The following is an 18,301-nucleotide window of genomic DNA, read 5'->3' on the forward strand; positions in this document are numbered from 1 at the left end:
TGTAACGTTATGAGAATCTTATCCAATAAGTATTATTCATCATAATTGGGAAGACTCAATATTTAATTGAAAATGATCTGACTATCATATTAAAGTGATTGTTCACAGACTGTTTATTAATTGTGACCGTGTGGGGGCCTGGGACGGTAATTTTGACAGATGACTTTGAAGCCACGCCCCCCACGTCCACTCTGCCGCGTCATTGGTGGACAGCTTGGCGCACTGGAGCGCATTGGCTGCTGTGTTTTTGTGTGTGTGTGCGTGTTTTTTTTCATCGGGCTCTCAAACTACACCGAGATTTGGAATATTGTGCTACAGTCCAGCTGGAAAATGGCGGCTGTTATTCATAACCCATTAAAATCGTAAGTAGAAATAATCTTTTGTTCTTATCAGTGAAGAATTTGATTGGATAATTCAAATGGAAAGAATATGGGCAAGTAAAAGGTAAACGCGCTTCCGGATAGAAATTGAAATGTCAACCTTTTTGACCGTGTATTTGTAGCGTTTCTGTTTCTCAGGTATCGGTGCATGTTTTCCGTGTTGTTTAATGGTGATTTAAAGGCATTGATTGCAGATGCACGGCACGCGGAGGAAAGCGCCTCGTGCAGATCTGCGCATCCTTTCTCGTGCGCTTATGTTGTCTGTAGTAATTCAGAAAGTTGTCGCTGTTTTAGTTTTTATTGGACAAATGATCAATCTGTGTCGATAGGTTGTTGATAATGACGCGTTTGACGTCCAAAGCGCGCACTGTGCAGATCATTCACTGTCAAACATGCACAGATTTTCCAGCGCGCTCTATATTGCGTCTAAAGCAAAATACTGAGAAATAGCGAGAAGCGTCACAACAAAACCTGGGCTGAACATTTAGTTTAAGGCATTTTTCATAACCATTTGGTTAGCACAAAATGCTAAGACTGTCCTTCTGTGACAGCTGCAGAAATCCCATGGTAGGAACAACCTATAAGCACCTGTGTCAAACTTATGGCCCGGGGGCCAAATCCGGCCCTTTTGTAGCATCCAATTCGGCCCGCAGGAGGAGGTAAGAATCACAGGGAAAACATGAATCATTGTGTTAATGAAACCCAACACTCCTGGTGCTTATATCGCATGATTGCATTCATTTTCAGTCAAATTCCTTCAAAATCCTTCTATTTTCCTAAAATTATTACATAACATTGGCTGATGCTATTGGTCCGGATCCTAACCCAGGAAATACACTAAAATGTTTATTTTTTTTTTTTTTGTATATGTATTTTTAAAGGTGGAATGTGCCGTGTTAAATATGTTAAAATGAAGAAAAAAACATGTCAGATGTGGGAATCGAACCCCACATCAGCAGAAGAGAAAATCCTTGAGTAGAAAAGGTCTGTCAAAGACGGAACTGCGCATGCGCTCAGGAAGTGCCGGGACTATAGTCAGGTTTGTCTGAGGTCCGGGTCCGGAACTATGGACACTTCGTATAATATCTTCCTTAGTTCAATAGAAATTGGTCACACAATCTGGAAAATTGAAAGTGAAGATCCTGTTAGCACTGATATATGTCACTTATTGCTAGAATATTGTCGGTTTCTTACATATTGTGTCTTTTAAGTATACGTAGAAGTGCAAACTAGGGCACAATAATGTGGAAATGACTAAATTTACATAAAATCTGTGGCCCACTTGAGATCAAACTGCTCTGTATATGGCCCCTGAACTAAAATGAGTTTGACACCCCTCACCTATAAGGTCTACAGCTGATGTATTGCACTAAATGTCATTAAATGCATGTACAGAGCTTAGTCAACGTTGTGAAAAGACCATAAAGTCAGAAAAATACATTAAAACTATCTAACAACTGAACGGCCCAAGTCACTGATTTTCCATGGGATTCAAACTAATGGAAACCTCTCAAACTCCACACCTTCAACATTGACATTAAATCTGCTCTCCGTTTTGTCATTCTTAATCAGTTAGTGTGATGCACGGTGCTTTACAAGTGGAAGAAATTATCTTTTTTTTTTACTAATATGAGCTTTTTCAAATGTTAAAGATTATTTCAGGCTGGTTTTCTGTACTGCATAAGACAAATCTCACAGCGAAGGACATAATAAGGAAATGAATTATGTTCTGGACTTGAATTTTTTAGCCTACACCCTTTGTTAGAAACTGACTTTGCCAGGACGTTAGATGAAAAGTTGCGCTAATCTTTCTCATACCAAAACAGATTAAGATGCAATGTAGGCAATGGGTGTATGCATTTAAGTTTCCACTGTTTTGTATGTAAACCAGCAGATTATGAGTGTCCCAGTATTTCCCAGGGTCCATCTGTTGTGAAGGAGAGGTACAAAGAAAGACAGGCTAATGTTGGGCATGGGGGGGGGTGAAAGGTTGGTGGGGGGGTAGTAGAAGGAGTCCCATCTGCCCTTCACGTGCAGCAAGGCTTCCTTAGACGGACCCTCGTGTAATATTTGAAAAAGGACGTGCGTGTGTGTGTTTAGGTCAATGTCAGGACTCCGCCCACCCATACCAACATGTACAAATAAGAAAGGTTAAAAAAAAAAACCAAGAGAACGGTAATGAAAACTGGATGATAATATTGTAGAGGAATGTTAGCGCCAATATCAAGTAACACATGTGTTGCATTCATGGGAAACTGTGCTCTGCGTTTTCAGGCAACTCAGTTGTTTGAGTTCACTATGTTTTAAACAATAGGCTGGAATGGCTCATGTGTTACTGGTAAATCATATGAACTCAATAAGGATGCGCTAAGAATCATTCCCAACTCTCCTGCAAGTGTTCGGTTCTGACAGATGACTATTTATAACCAATGGCTGCAAATACGTTTAGCTCTCTATGGAGATGTATTCATAATTCCCATTGCCTGCTCTTTTTTTTTTGCTTGAGTGATTTAAACTGCATTTCACAAAGAGATATCCTTCTGACCTAAATCTGGAAGGCCTTGTGCAATAGGCCTTCATCTAAGACTGTGTGAGATGATATCAAAGCAACGCAACCCTGAAAACAGGACCAAGCGGGTTGGAAAATGGATGGATGGATATCAAAGCGTAACATGAATCTCTTTCATGTTGCAAAATTTAAATCAACAGTGAGCCGAGAAGCTAAAATGGGAAATGCTTTGTGTACAGAATCAGGATGAAAGAACAGGTTTTTAGATTAGGGGGAATGTAAAGGAGTGGGGGGTGCAGTTGTGTGTGTATTATCGTGTGTATTTCTACGTAGATATGTACCCCCTCCCCCCAGTTTGTGTGACAGGGAGCGTGAGTGAGGGATGGAGGTACGTGCGTGTATGTGTATTAGTGTGGGTTTTTTTTTTTTTTTTGAGAGGGGGTTTAGAGCGGGGGTTAGTCTGTCTGTCTGGCTGCATTTAGGTCTACTGCATATATTTCTGCTAGACCCTCAGCACATGGGATGGGGGAACCCTGGTTTTTGTCTGTCTGAGCCAATGAATGTCTGGGAATGATTTTCCAGCAAGAGAAAGCAAAATAGCCAAAAAAATAAAAAACTCAAAAAATCTATTTATTATTAGATATGTAATATTTTTATCACTAAATTAAGGGAACACCATTTTATATTCATGTATGTGTTATCTTTCAAACCACGTCGTCTCCAGCTCTCACTGCTCAACATATACAGCTTCCCCTCCTACAACTCTTTCCTCTTCAGCTGCTTTCACTCCCCTTTCTCCCCTCAGACTGCACTCTACACCTTTTCCTTTCATTCCCTTTGTGTGGTCTGTTTGTGCACACAGAGCATCTGTGTGTGTGTGTGTGTGTGTTTGGGTGTGTGCATGCATACATACATGCACGTGTTTGAAAGAAAATGAGTGTGACAAGGTTTGAAAGGGAACACGTGTGCCCCAGGACATATTGGACCCCCTCCCCATCCTTGCGTCCCTCCCTCTCTGCCTTCTTGGCCCCTCCTCCTCCTTCTCCTCAGCCCCCCCCCTTGCCTTTACCCTCTGCATGGCCTACAAAGTGCCACAAAGACGTCTGTCAGTGCCCACATGATGCAGCCCTGCCCTCGTCTTCCTGTCCCCCTGCCTTTTTTTTTTGCTCTAGTCAAAGCACGCTTTTTTTAATCTGCATTTTTTTGTCTGTTCCCGATAAGGTTTGTGCAGGAGAATATGTACAACCATTAAATAAAAGACATGCAGGACTTCTCATGTGAGGCACAAACTCTTTTCCCCTCATTTGTGTGGTATATTGTTTCCATTTTTAAGCTGATAAAAATCACGGGGACAACACGCACGCTTCATTCATAGAACCTAAAACACGTTGTAGCAACAGACCAGTCACAATTGTAAAACAACATTTGTTTGTTGAGCAGTAGTATTTTTACACTATAATCTATACAGAATTAATAAGAAAGGAACATTCACCAAACTGTTACAGTCCAACAGCTTATTGTGCTCAGTTTTCTAGTCTTTGCCTTTCTTTCTTCTTTCTTTTTCTTTCTTCTTTCTTCTTTCTTTCTTTCTTGGGTCTTTTCTTCTTCTTTTCTTTCTTTCTTTTTTCTTTCTTTTTTTTTGTTTTTTTTTTTTCTTTTTTTTTTTTTTTTTTTTTTTTTTTTTTTTTTTTTTTTTTTTTTTTTTTTTTTTTTTTTTTTTTCTTTTTTTTTTTTTTTTTCTTTCTTTCTTTCTTCTTTCTTTTTCTTTCCTTTTTTTTGTTTTGTGTCAAACTTCATGACAGAATCAACATCAACACATTGAATACATATGTTCTAATCACTGTACAGCGAAAAAACCAACAATAAATAGATTTAACACAACTTTAGTTGTAGATACTTGTTATTTTAGGTTAAGATATTACCTGTGTTAGTGCTTACAGAATATTTTCAAATGATTCTATTAGGGATGTCCCGATACAACCTTTTCACTTCCAATATGATAACAATATTGCAGCCTTACGTATCGGCCAGTGCCGATATTGATCCGATATATCAGCACGAATCATACATACATTTATTACTTATTTTGTAGTGTGGAATGTTAGAAAAGGCTTGATCAAGTGATGTTTCTCAAACAGAGAACACTAGTCATTACAGTAGGTTACGTTGTTGGAGTATGAACCACAGTCACCTATGGATAGTGCTGGAGCGGAAAATTTTATCGGAGTGCTTATATCGGGGATTTTAGATGCAGTCCGATAAAATCGGATATTTATTTTGTGGCTGATATTGGACCGATATCCGATATCAATATCGGATCGGGACATCTGTAATTTCTGTCAATTCGTTCTTTTTCTACAGCTACATCCTCTTCAGAGCATAACAATGGAGCCAATGCATGTTTTCTCAAGGCAAAATGTGATTCACCCTGAACAGGACACCAGTCAAAAAAAAAGGGAAATATTGGGTTAGGTTAGTGTTATATCTATTTCATGTAAGTGATACTCACGCAGTGTGTCTGAGATTTTACACTTGTGTCTTTTTTCATTTTGAGTGGAAGTAGAGCCTCAAATTTTACTGTTCATTGTTGTAAAACACAATGATTAGTTGAACCAAGCAGCTAATAATCCGATATACTGCATCACAAGCCACAACCTTGGAATATTAACAGGAAGAAAAAGCAACTTATTTTTCTCCTCTTCATCCTAAATTTGAATATTTCTGAATAATATCAACTTCATATTCAGACTGTCCTTGTGCTTCCTTAAAGTTTTGGTGACCTAATTTGATTTCCCGAAGCTCAGCAGTAATAAAATTCATTCTTCATTGACGTTTTCCTCGGGCTAAGATAAATCATTCATGAACAGCTGCTAGAGTGATAACCGCTGATGTACCGACGCGAGACAAGAGATGGATGAGATCCTGGAAGGGTCCAGCTCTCTTATCCTCTCTTTAAGACACATAAACTGCAGAATTTATCCACATTCTGGCAGTGGCTATTGCCTTATAGGAAAGTCCTTACCATCATGTATCACCTTGGTTTTTTTGGTTTGGTTTTTGCTTCACTGAGTAGTTATATTGTGTGTGTGTTTTTTTTAAGGGGGCACATATTATTTTAGAGCACACATAGACATGTAATATCCTAGAGGCATGTACTGTCACTTCAATCTCATGTAGTTATTGCACCACAAAGGCAGATGCAACGGAAAACCAACACACTTGCACGACAACTCACTTATGTAAGAGATAAAGCAGCCTGGGGACACATTGTTGTTGTTGAAATAGGACGCATACAACAACATGCAATATGTGATGGCACAGGAAAAGGGAAGAAAGTGGACTGAGACAGATGAGGACACGCGCATGCACCGTCATTCTGCTTTAATCAAGATATTTATATGACAAACGTGAGTTTATGTGACAGAAAGTCTGTTCTGGACATTGTGCTTGGCGTGGATTACCATCTCGTATGGTTTTATATTGTAAAGTCGTGTCATCTATAGTATCAGCTGCATTCCTTATTTCTAAGATAAGCCGCTGCTATCCCTGTGTGCTTTAAGGACAGACGTTGTGGCATTGCAGCTAGTGGCAGAAACACTTGTTTTGCAGCTGTTTCAATAGTTTCTTTATACTTCGAGTTTTGTAACTCGATGTGCACTTGAAAAATGACTCTGTAAACAGCAGTTTTTGAATTTAAAGGATAATAATCTGCCCTCTGTAATGAAAATATACGTTTCCACATTCTTATTGTAAACTTATTAGTAGGGGTGTCCAGATCTGATATTGATATCGGATATCGGTCCAATATCAGCCAGAAAATGAATATCGGATTTTATTGGACTGCATCTAAAATCTCCCATATAATATACAGTATATTGTTTCAATATCTTCTATTTTATTCTTTAATTTATTTTATTCAATCATAGAATATAATTATTCTAAAAGGTTAATTATATGTAATCCATTAGTTTATAATAAATGGGGTCTTTTTTTTTTTTTTTTTATAATCAAGCCTTTTCTAACATTCCACACTACAAAATAAGTAATAAAAATATGTATGATTCGTGCTGATATCGGTATCGGCCAATACCCAAGGACGCAATATCGGTATCGTATCGGAAGCGAAAAAGTTGTATCGGGACATCAAATTTCATAAAGATTGGTCAATTAAAAAACAATATATGATTTTTTTAAATTTGGCCAATGATGAGAGATAGGGATTTTTGGATTTTCCAAACTGATCCAGAATCAATAGATATATATATATATATATATATATATATATATATATATATATATATAATATATATATATATATATAGATTCCAGATCCCTTTTAAATCATGGCGTAAGGATCTGTCTTTGCTATAATGTTGCCAAAATCATGTAATCACGCTAACAGACAAACAATTAAACACTGGTGAAAATGGATTTCAAAGAACTCTAAAGTCATTTTTTTGATCTATTCTCTAGTCAATATTTCTTCTGTTCTATTTCTAACTCTTTCTGTATTCTTTACCTTTCTTACGTTACCTGCTTTATCTCTCGCGCTCTTTCCCTTAACCTCCTCTTTTCCCTCTGTCGTCTCTCTGCTCCCTCTATCTCCCAAACAGTGCACATCTTTGTAAAGATTTAGTGTCCAGAGTGCTGGTCTTTGTCCAGCTTTGCATTTCTTTACATATCTGTGCTGAGGAGCCACAGACAGCCTAGTCAGAGAGACGGGCATGTTGTGCGGCCAGAGCGACAAGAAGTAACCACATAAAGAGGGAACACAAGCTTACTGAAACCCTTTAATGAAAACTCATCTGAAGCAACTGTCCTTAACCATATGTCAAGAAGAGAAACACGTGTCAGTACTACAAATCTACACAATTGTTTTTTAAGTCTTTTTGCACAGGGAGTACGACTTGTTTGATCCCAGCTCAGTTACAGCCCACATAAAGATTTTAGCTAATATTTATGTCTTATAACCTGGTTTAACACTCTCTTGTCAGTCAGTGGTGTGAAATAATTGGGTCAATCTGAGCAAAGCTACTTTATTTACCACCCTCTGGTTCATGTTGCAAATAGACTTTCATCCAAAATTTGGTTATAATTTGAATAGCGTGAAAGTCATTCATTCCTAATTTGCAGATTATAGTCACTACCCATTGTGCACACATCACATGGTGGTCATCCAAAAGTTCTCCAATAGGCTTTTTTGTGGTTGATAGAAGTTAATAGCAATCATATGTATTTAGGTCAAATAAGGACCAAACTAAACACCAATATTATGGCAGTGGTTAAAGAAATAAGATATTGAGAAAAATGTGTTACAGTTTGTGCCATTTGATTATTTACTTCGCTAAGTTATTTGGTACTTGAAATATTCATGCTGCCATTTGTCTCTCTGCTATCAGGCTTGGGGACCAGTTCTACAGGGAGGCCATTGAGCATTGTCGAAACTACAATGCCCGGCTCTGTGCTGAGCGCAGTGTGCGGATGCCCTTCCCTGGACTCACAAACTGGGGTCGCACAGAATAACTGCTACATCTGGATGGAGAAAAGACAACCGTCAGCCAGGTGAGAAAAAAGGCCTCAAAATGGTCTTCAGAGAAGTCAGGTCCAATCATCTGACTTCATCTTGTAAAGTTTTGAGCGATGCTTCATCTTCTTCTGTGGTGTAAAAGTTTTGCACATCTGGAATTTGCCCGGGCATTCAAAGGGAAGGAGTTGCGTTTTATTGGGAGATGGACACAAATAGCCATGCCAACCATCTTTCATGCAAAGCCCTTTAGGCACACCCTATATACGTGGTGGTAGACCTAACTCACAGTACATGTATTAATTCTGCCCTTATCCGCTCCCCTCTGTCTGTTGCCCCTGCTTATGCAAATATAAACCCCATGTTCCCTTTCTCTCCACAAAACCTAATGATGGATAATAATCTAAAAGAGCAAATCTATTATTTCTACTAAGGATAAAAGCGTTGTGATGTGTCACTTGGTTTTTGCAGTCCAGATCACATGTGAATGAGACTTAAAATCCATCAAACATAAATAATCCAGGTTATGAGGCATAAACAGTCATAAATATTTCCATTGGAGCAGGAATTTTCTCATTATACACACCATTAGTCGGAGTACTATTCAAATCAGGGGCATGTTAAGTGTGTGGCAAATAAGGTCAGGCTTCTGCCAGTGTGTATGCATGCTTGTGCATTTGCATGCACAAATCTGTAGTGTTTGCATGCATGTGTCCAGGTCAGGCATCAGGACAGATGTACACCTACCCGGCTCGCTGCTGGAGAAAGAAGAGGCGACTCCACTCCCCCCTGGATCCACAGCTACGCCTGTGCGAGCTTAGACTAGGTAAGACAACCTATGCAAATATTTACACACACATCCTTTATTTATTTCTAATCAAATCTATTGTCACTTTAAAAATGACCTGTAATGTGTTTTTTTTAGGTGTTTTGTGGCTGTTTGGGGGGGTTGTGGCGTTAATGCTTTCTCTCTGGCCATCTGGCTCTGCTTAGCCTGTCTCTCTCACCAGGTCTCCAGGTTCATTTCTTGAATCAATGCCCCCTCTCACTGTTCTGTGGCAGTACACACACACACACACACACACAACACAACAACTCTTGCTCCTGCAGCACAGAAGCACCCTTTCTGGGCCTCTACAATCATTTTGTCCAAGAGGTACTATGGTCCTATGAGTAGGAAGTCTGCACTTTTTTATGTGCGTCCATGCATGCATGCATTGTGTGCATTACAGGGGGATTTTTAAGAATGGAATATCCCGGGAACATGATAGGCATAGGAAATGTTTCTGCTTTTCATCCCGATTGTTTCCTCCTTCATAAATCTTAACTTTCTAAAGATTCGACTGAGAAGTCAACTAAATAACATGAATGAAACGAAACGGGGCCGCACGAGTTTAGAACTATTTGAGGTTTTCGGAACGTAAATTAAATACTTTCCTCCACTTTTAGTTTCAAAAGTCTAATTGGGAAGTTTGGCCCAGAAATCTATCATAATATAGCAGAGGAATGTGAATTTTCCTCTCCTGGGCTTTAGTGAGTGCTTCATGTTTATTTAATACATTCTGAGCAGAGACGTTTGCCTGTGTACAGATGCACAAAACCTATACCAATAGGTTACTTCTGGAAATCCATGTTTTGGTAGAACACAGGGCTTTTAAAAATAATAATTTTCTAAGCGTTTCCTTCTTAAACCATCTTATCTTTACTTAACAAATATTTCCTTCAACAAAAGGCACAACAAACAATTTTTTTTTTTTTTTAATTTTAGTTGAAAATATAAAAGACTTTAGGCTTCTCAAAATGCAATAATCAAATCTGTGACTTAAAGGAACCGTTTAGAGCACCATGGGTATGTTTTGCTTTAAAATCCTTAAAAATAAGATATTTTCACAAATACAGCCTATTTGTTTTTTGAAGTAACTAATAGATGATTTTAATCAGGAAGAAAATGTAAACTCCTCATAGACAAACTGAATTTATGACTCATACCCAAAATCTCTTACCGGTTAAAACTCTTCCCAGGAATTTTCAAGCCACATTGGATTCATCAGTTTAGAGATTAACCCAGGAAGATAGAAAAATGTCAAATTTATAAGCGAGCACAGGTTAACATTGTCACATCATTATTTCAGGAGCTAAGAGTGTGTCAGTGTGTGTGTGTTCAGACTTGTTCATGACAAACTTTACCTTACCCACAGGATGTAAAAGATTCAGCATCTAAAACATGAGTCGGGACATTTTTGAGAGAGTAGTGTGATAGAAAGATAAATCAGAGAGAGTTTATGTTAAAATACTTTTTGAATATTTGCTTTTACAATTGTTCTGTGCATGTAAATGTAAATGCTTTACACAATATTTTGGTTTTAATAATTCTGATGTAATCCTGTAACTACAGTATACAACTGGGACAAATAGTAATTTACATGTATATATATATATATATATATATATATATATAAAGCTTTGGGCAATCTTTGAAAACATTGCTTTTCTTTTCCCTAATTCTTCTTTGCTGCCTTGTGTTGTAGAAGCAGAGCTGGCCCCCAAACGTGAGGGGCCAACAGCGGAGGCCACAGCTTTGGAGGCCCTGCTTAGAGGCGACAGTCTGCCAGAGAAAAAAAACAACATATGTAAGGAAGAGGAGACATTACTGGAAATACAAGTGAGTACAAATAATTGTTGATAATGATGATTGTGGTTGGCCCTATGATTGGAAGTTGCCTTGGCAATGAAGTCCGATCACAATAACATTATTTTTACATAATTTGGAGATTGTTAGATTGTCATTGTTAAAATAAATACCTTTCATTTAACTTTTAACTTTAACTTTTTTGACTGATATTTGGGAACAAAAAGTTAACCATAAATTAATAACCTCGTGATCAGCAAAACCAAATCAAATACACGCAGTATAAAAAAACCTTCAAGTACATTTGTTTTTAAGTGATTGAGGATGAATTAGAGTTAAAAGCAATTTGGCCCTCACTTCCTCCTAAGAGGATACAAACACATTTTGGCATTTTTGAAAAATGCAAAGCTTTCTCCCAATATTAAACACTGTTAAATACAAAAGCTAGAACTGCTTTCTGTCATATGAAAGAATAGATCAACTGTAAATGTAATTTAAAAGCATAAATACAGATATAATAAGACATATAATATAGTGGTTAGGGTAGAAATGGTGGAAGTCTCCAAACCTAAAGACAATGATTTGATGATTAGTTAATAGAGAAAAGAGAAACTGTAATCTGTCTTTCATGCTTTCCATCCTGTTTCCTTTGTGCAGAGAGTTCTGGAGGCAGAGGAAAATGGCGATGCCTACATCGATGATGAAGAATTTGAACTGGACACCCCAAAGAGAAAAAACAGAAACAGAGGCAAAGTGAGTGAAACATACAGTATCAAGAGTCTAACAATGTGTGTGTGTGTTTATTATAAACACAGAACTGTTTAACAGCATGTTTCCTTTATTTGGAGATCACGCAGTAAGACTGATGCTGTGTCACCTTTTAGAACAGAGGATCAAATCGCAAAAGAACGGAGCCCGTTTGCACGGACGACCAGGATAAACCTTACGTCTGTGACAGTAAGAGAGAAAGAAGCATTTTTTTTTTTTTTTTGTGAATCATGTTATTTTGAAGAAACAGTTTAGATTTAGCAGATAGAAGAAGAGAACCTCTGTTTTTAGTGACGGCGCCTTTTCTGCCTGTTCCAAAGTGCATGAAGAGAGTTTGCTGTATAGCATGCCCCTTATGCACCCGGACAAAACCCTCCATACATTGATGGCCATGGTGATGTGGATAAATACATACAGTAACTGAGCCTCGAACAAGTGTCTTGATCTGTCTTTCCATTATTGTTTGCTCTTCTCTGTTCCAGATAGATACAAACAAAAGTTAAATTCAAAAAAGGCTGAAGAAGGTATACGCACCTGTCACCTGTCGCCTTTGTTTTTCCAAAGACTCCCTCTGATTAGCCAACAGGCTGTTGTGTGAATGCTAATTACTTCAACTCGGCTTTTAGCGTTATGCTTTTCAAGGATTCCTGGATTCAGCGCAAACATTGCATGACACTAACGCTTTGCAGAGTGCTATCATCTGTTCTTTTTTCCACGGCATGTGTTTAAACAAAGGCGTAATCATCAGCATCTGAAAGATGCATGTTCTTGTAGATGACTTTAGCTTTGCTTTCATGCTCTTAAGTAGCCATTGTAGAAGTGTTTGTACGGGGTGAACTAATTAATGCGTTAACTTACTGGTTTTGACAAAGTTTGGTTAAAAACGGCTCCAATAATATAGTGTGTTGGATTAATAAGGAACTTCTAGAATGGCTACACTACAGCTCTGTTGTGCTCTTCTGCTGAGAGTTCACAATTAATCTCCTGTCAGTAAGACTAGTAATCCCTTATTTACTTTGCCAGTTCATACATTTTTATAGACTTTATAAAGACAAAGCAATTAAAAAAATTAGGTTTATTGCAACATTGTGTAAGTACACGGAACAAAAATATAAACGCATGATTGGGAAATATTTCAACAGAACAATTATCTCATTCTTGCCTTATTATTCAACAGAAATATGTCTAACAAGGTACTGTGCACAATTCATGAGTTATCACAGCCTAAAACCTCTAGGGATCAGTCACAGCACTCTATGCTAAGTGTGTCCACCATTGGCATCGCGTAAAGCGGTACATCTCCACCACATAGAGTTAACCAGATTGTCAACAGTGGCCTGTGGAATGTTGTCCTAATCATCCTGCAGTGTAACTCGGAGCTTGAGCTCATTTCCTGGAACTGGAACTGTTGCACGTTGTCTTACTTGCTGATCCAGAATGATTCCAAGTGCTGCCAGTATCTCCGAATCGACTTCTCAACCGGCTGATGGTGGAATGATGCACATTCAAGTGTGTTTACATAACCATCTCAGATATCCCAGCTTCCATCAAGCCAAAGACACACTCCCTCATGACTTGTGGCATTGTGATTTGTGACAAAAGTGCACATTTCTGGGTGGCCTTTAATTGATCCAGCTCCAATCAGTGTGTGAGTAATCTCACACAGGAAGTGGGTCACGAGAGTTTAGCAAACTAATCATTCAGTGCACCAATAAAACACTATTTATGAGCATATTTCACTATAGATCAATTTAACTCGGCATTTTTGGTTTGTGCGTTTATATTTTTGATCAATATAAATAATGTTATAAGGTTTATTAAGTAAGCTCAAAGGTCGCAGTTCCAAGCACAAATATATGGTCAGGATTGTGTCTGACTGTTTGACAAAACAAGTAATGCAAGTCAAATCGGTGCTTGCTATAACAAACCTGTGTTAAGAACATTCACCTGAATGATTAAAGAAAGAAAGAAAGAAATTACTTGTGCAAACAAGTTGCTAATGAGGAAAAAGCTGGAAGTGGAAGATGTTGAATTTGGCATTTTGGAAAAGGTTGGGAAAGGAAACAGAGAAAAACTGAGGAGGTCTGACCTTTAAAACATCAACGTGGAGCCATAGATGAATAAAATATGTCATGAATACCTGTTTTTTTTTTAGAAATAAGAGGAACAAAGTTTAACTTTAGCTTTTAACATACTGGTACTTCGGAAGGAAGAGTGTAGCCAGATGTTTAAAGCAGTTTTTTAAAATGCAGTGGAAGGGGGTGAGGTCAGAGGTGAGATAGTGAATATATCGCACAAAGGTATGTTAGAGATGAAGCTGGAGTAAGAGGAACAGTCCAAGAGGGTTTTTGAACACAAGGAAAGAGGATATAAAGATGATTGGTGTTTGCTTTAATGATGCAGGAGGTTTCAGACTCTGAGGAAGGAAATGGCTGTAAAAACAAAAATCAGAATTAAACCTCAACTCTATTTTACACATGTACTGTATGTCCATGTTTTTGTTATTTCTAAATCATTGAGTTGGTATCACACTTGGAGGCTGTAAATACAGTATGTAGCAGATGTAGTCATACAGTAAATTGATTTAAGTCGATAGTTGTGGCTCACATTTTACAAGTGCTCCTTGTTTTATTGGACTGTTTTATGAACAGTTTGTGGGAAACGCTACAAGAACCGACCAGGCCTCAGCTATCATTACACCCACACTCACCTGGCAGAGGAGGAAGGAGAGGAGGAGGAGGAGAAGGAAACAGAGACGGCCCCATCTTCCCCACGGAACTCAGATAACCACAAACGTAAGACACCATCATATTGCCATTCTGCTGGAAACCTCCTCAGTACATTCAACGCGAGTATATCCAGTATTTTCACTTTACCATATCTCATGATAGCTCAAAAACGCCCAGATGGAACCATAATTCCTAACGACTACTGTGACTTCTGCTTGGGAGACCAGGACTCCAACAGGAAAACTGGGCAAGCGGAGGAGCTTGTGTCCTGTTCTGACTGTGGACGCTCCGGTGAGTCCCTCATTGACAGAAACTGCAAAATCACTAAATGGAGTTGCTTACATTTCTCACATTAGGCTGATTAATAACGAGGTCAGTCAGGAAACCTTAGAACCTTTTATTCAAAGACCTGAATAAAATGTATTTATTTCAAGCCAAATTGCAACACTTAGTTGTCAAATATAAGACTAATAATGATTAGAATCAATTTGAATAATGGAAAACTTTGGCACAGTTGAGGCAAAGTCTGAACTTTTTTGTACAAAAACATGTGTATATTTGGCCTAATGTTTATTATTATCACCAAACTTGCTGCAGTTGATGTCCATACATTAGTTCAATTATTTCTGCTTTTATAGCCTTCAATAATGAGAATTGGCTTTATAATTGATGTAAATCTCTAGGCTTTTTTTGGGCGGACTCCAGATTTCTGTATTTAAGACATGATTTATTGTCACTCAGTATCATATATTTCCAAAATTTGTAACGACTAAGGGTCCTACTTCAAATTAGCCATGTAGCTTATGTAGAAGCTTTGAAAAACGTTATTTGTATGTAATTTTTGACAAAAAGTGGCTGGAGCTTAAGAGGTTAAAGGGCTTGTATAGTCACTTGCCTCTAGATTAGTTCATCTGTTTGTTTTGCTTTAAATTTTTATTTTATTTTTTCCAGTACAGGACCGATACTTGGTTACGTATACTTGCTGATCCCAAAAACCGATACCAATACTTAAGCCACAAACACAAAAATCTATCAAGCAAAATGCAACAAATTTTCTTCTCTGCTTGTTACAACAAATGTTTATATATTAGGTAAAAAAATAATTAAAAAAATTACTATACAACATTTTAGAAAATTTTCTGTAAAAATAGGTCCCCCTGGTGGCCAATCTAAAAAAATACAACAGAAAAAAAGGCCACATTAGTATTGAACAGCGTTCAGTTTACATATTGCATATGATTAGTTACTATTATTGAGCTACTCATTGTTTCAGTTTCAGTTTAACGGAAGTTTTTCTGGTAGCTTGAGAGGTACCAGGGCACCTCTCCAGTACTGCAGAGGTGCCCTTGAGCAAGCACTGAACCCCAACACTGCTCCCTTCATTGTAAAGCGACTTTGAGTACCCAGAAAAGTGCGATATAAAATTGATAATGATAATGATTTATTGTTGCATGTTACATTTCTTATTTCTTAATGGGGTTTCGTTCCACCTCTCCTTCTCCTAACAGGTCACCCCACATGTCTGCAGTTCACTGAAAACATGATGCAGGCAGTGCAGACGTACCAGTGGCAGTGCATCGAGTGCAAGTCGTGCAGCCTCTGCGGCACCTCAGAGAACGACGTACGTATGCAACTCAGAGGCCTGAGGATTAACTTTAACGCTGTGACTATATTTGAAAAAAAATCAGATGATCATTTGGGAACAAATCAGGATCAGCCACTGAATTCTCATCGGAAAAAAACAAGCAAAACAAAAACATAAATGAACAGATCAGTTGACGCTACAAATGTCCAAACTGGTGTTTCATACGTTTGGCTAACAGCGTCCTCATTCTGCCGTTGTCTGTTTACGAGCGTCACATCATGGTGCAGCCACAACTTTTCAAAGACATGATTCAAAGATCAGTCAGTTAGATTAGTTAGATAAAGTTACAGATATGTCTGTTAAATCCTGAGAAAAGCTGAGAAGAGCGTTCATGAGCTTTTAATCCTTACATTAGGTGACCGATGTTATCTAGAATAGTTAAAAGAGAAATATTGATATAGCTTCATGACAAAATGTAAAAGCCAAATAATACATGTATCATGAATGGCTCTGGGATCTGTATCGCCTTGTAACACTTTCACCCTTAGTTTTGCCGTTTAATTTTAATTTCGTGGGTTGCACCATCAGCTACTGGTTTTTAAGTTGTTGGTTATTTTTAATATTCAATCTCCTCCCTTCAGCCATTCTTTTATCAATTTTTAATAGGATTGTGATGTAAAAACTAGAGGTGCAAGTAACGGATTACAAGTACTCATGTTGCTGTAATTGAGTTGCTTTTATGGGTACTTGTACTTTTTTGAGTATATTTCTAAATCAGTAATTTTTACTTGTACTTAAGTACATTTTAAAAGAAGTTAAGTAATTAATTACATTTCTACAACAAATCGTTTCTGAGTAAATTTTTAATTTTTTTTGTTTTAAAATGATCAACGGACATTGTGAAACTACAAAAAAGGAAATGACCAGACAACAATCAAATGCATCACATCATAGCCAACCAATCAGATTAAACGCAATGCACGGCGCCAAAACAACATTGAATGAGTTCGTAAATGTAGCTATACTTAAAGTTTTTTTTTTTTTTTTTTTTTTTTTCTATTGAATTCATTGGTGTTATTTTATTTAAAAAAAAAAGAATTGTAAATTTTATCAAAACTTTTATTTTATAAAATAAAAAAAGATTTGGTCTCTTCCTTTTTAAATGTATACATGAGATGTTTATTGTATGCAAGTGAACCATGGCAAGATTTATTACCAAAAAATAAATGTGGTGGGGTGAAAGTAACTAGTAACTTTCACTTTTAGTACTATTTAATTGAGCTCATTTTTACTTGTACTTGAGTATTTTATGTATGACTTACTTGTCCGTGTACTTAGTACAATTTTAATCAAGAAACAGTACTTCTACTTCTACTTGAGTAGAATATATCAGTACTTTTTACATCTCTGATAATAACCAGGCTTTAGGATGAAGTCAATCATATTTTGCTGTTTTTTTTACTAAGAAGAAGACTAAAATCCTCTTCTTTTTCTTTATGGTTTATAATTTACTCTCATTGATTTAATTCCTCTCATGTAGGACCAGCTGCTTTTCTGTGATGACTGTGACAGAGGTTACCACATGTACTGCCTAAAACCACAGATGACACAACCCCCTGAAGGTACCGCTGACCCTCACATGGGTTTTATCTGTAACAAAAACCCAAACACGCGTCATGTAGGACTCAGATCTCACACTCTTCATGTCTTTTGCTTTCTTTATCAGGAAGCTGGAGCTGTCACTTGTGTTTGGACCTTTTAAAAGACAAGGCGTCAGCGTACGAGGAAGCGTAACGACGTCCTGGAAACACAAGTACGGACCCTTATCTTTTTGAATGGAATTGTGGAAATTAAACAACTTTTCCTTGATATTCTATTTTTTTGAAAAGGGTCTGTATATCCAATATGTGTGTGTCTGCAGTTGTGTTTACTATTGGGCATCAGCAAAACATGATAAGCATGCAGTTTTTACACGTGTTTCGGTGCATTATTATCAGACTCAGGGCACTTTCCTGTGTGTGGCGCAGATTTCGCTACCTCTCCAATAACCAACACTCAACAGATGCAAATGTCATCTAAACTCAAGCTGACTGTTTGGTCACAAATAAACTGCCAAGTCTTCCATACAGTCACTTTGCTACCTCACCACCCTGCAAAAATATTACCAGCTAAAACAT

The 18,301-nt window shown here is 37.6% G+C and overlaps 1 protein-coding gene across 1 annotated transcript; it reads left to right on the plus strand.

The window, feature by feature from the left end:
* The first annotated feature begins 230 nt into the window (after positions 1–230).
* Positions 231–17,993, plus strand: dpf3 (double PHD fingers 3). Its single transcript, XM_028439126.1, is given in 13 exon segments — positions 231–362; positions 8,289–8,379; positions 8,381–8,439; positions 9,121–9,239; positions 10,942–11,075; positions 11,700–11,795; positions 11,927–11,999; positions 12,293–12,334; positions 14,462–14,605; positions 14,702–14,830; positions 16,048–16,160; positions 17,665–17,746; positions 17,851–17,993. Coding segments are annotated over 13 exon segments (1,182 nt in total). The 5' UTR covers positions 231–330; the 3' UTR covers positions 17,919–17,993.
* The last annotated feature ends 308 nt before the right edge of the window (positions 17,994–18,301 follow it).

The sequence above is a fragment of the Gouania willdenowi genome, chromosome 24 (assembly GCF_900634775.1).
Source record: "Gouania willdenowi chromosome 24, fGouWil2.1, whole genome shotgun sequence".
NCBI classification, from domain to species: domain Eukaryota; kingdom Metazoa; phylum Chordata; class Actinopteri; order Blenniiformes; family Gobiesocidae; genus Gouania; species Gouania willdenowi.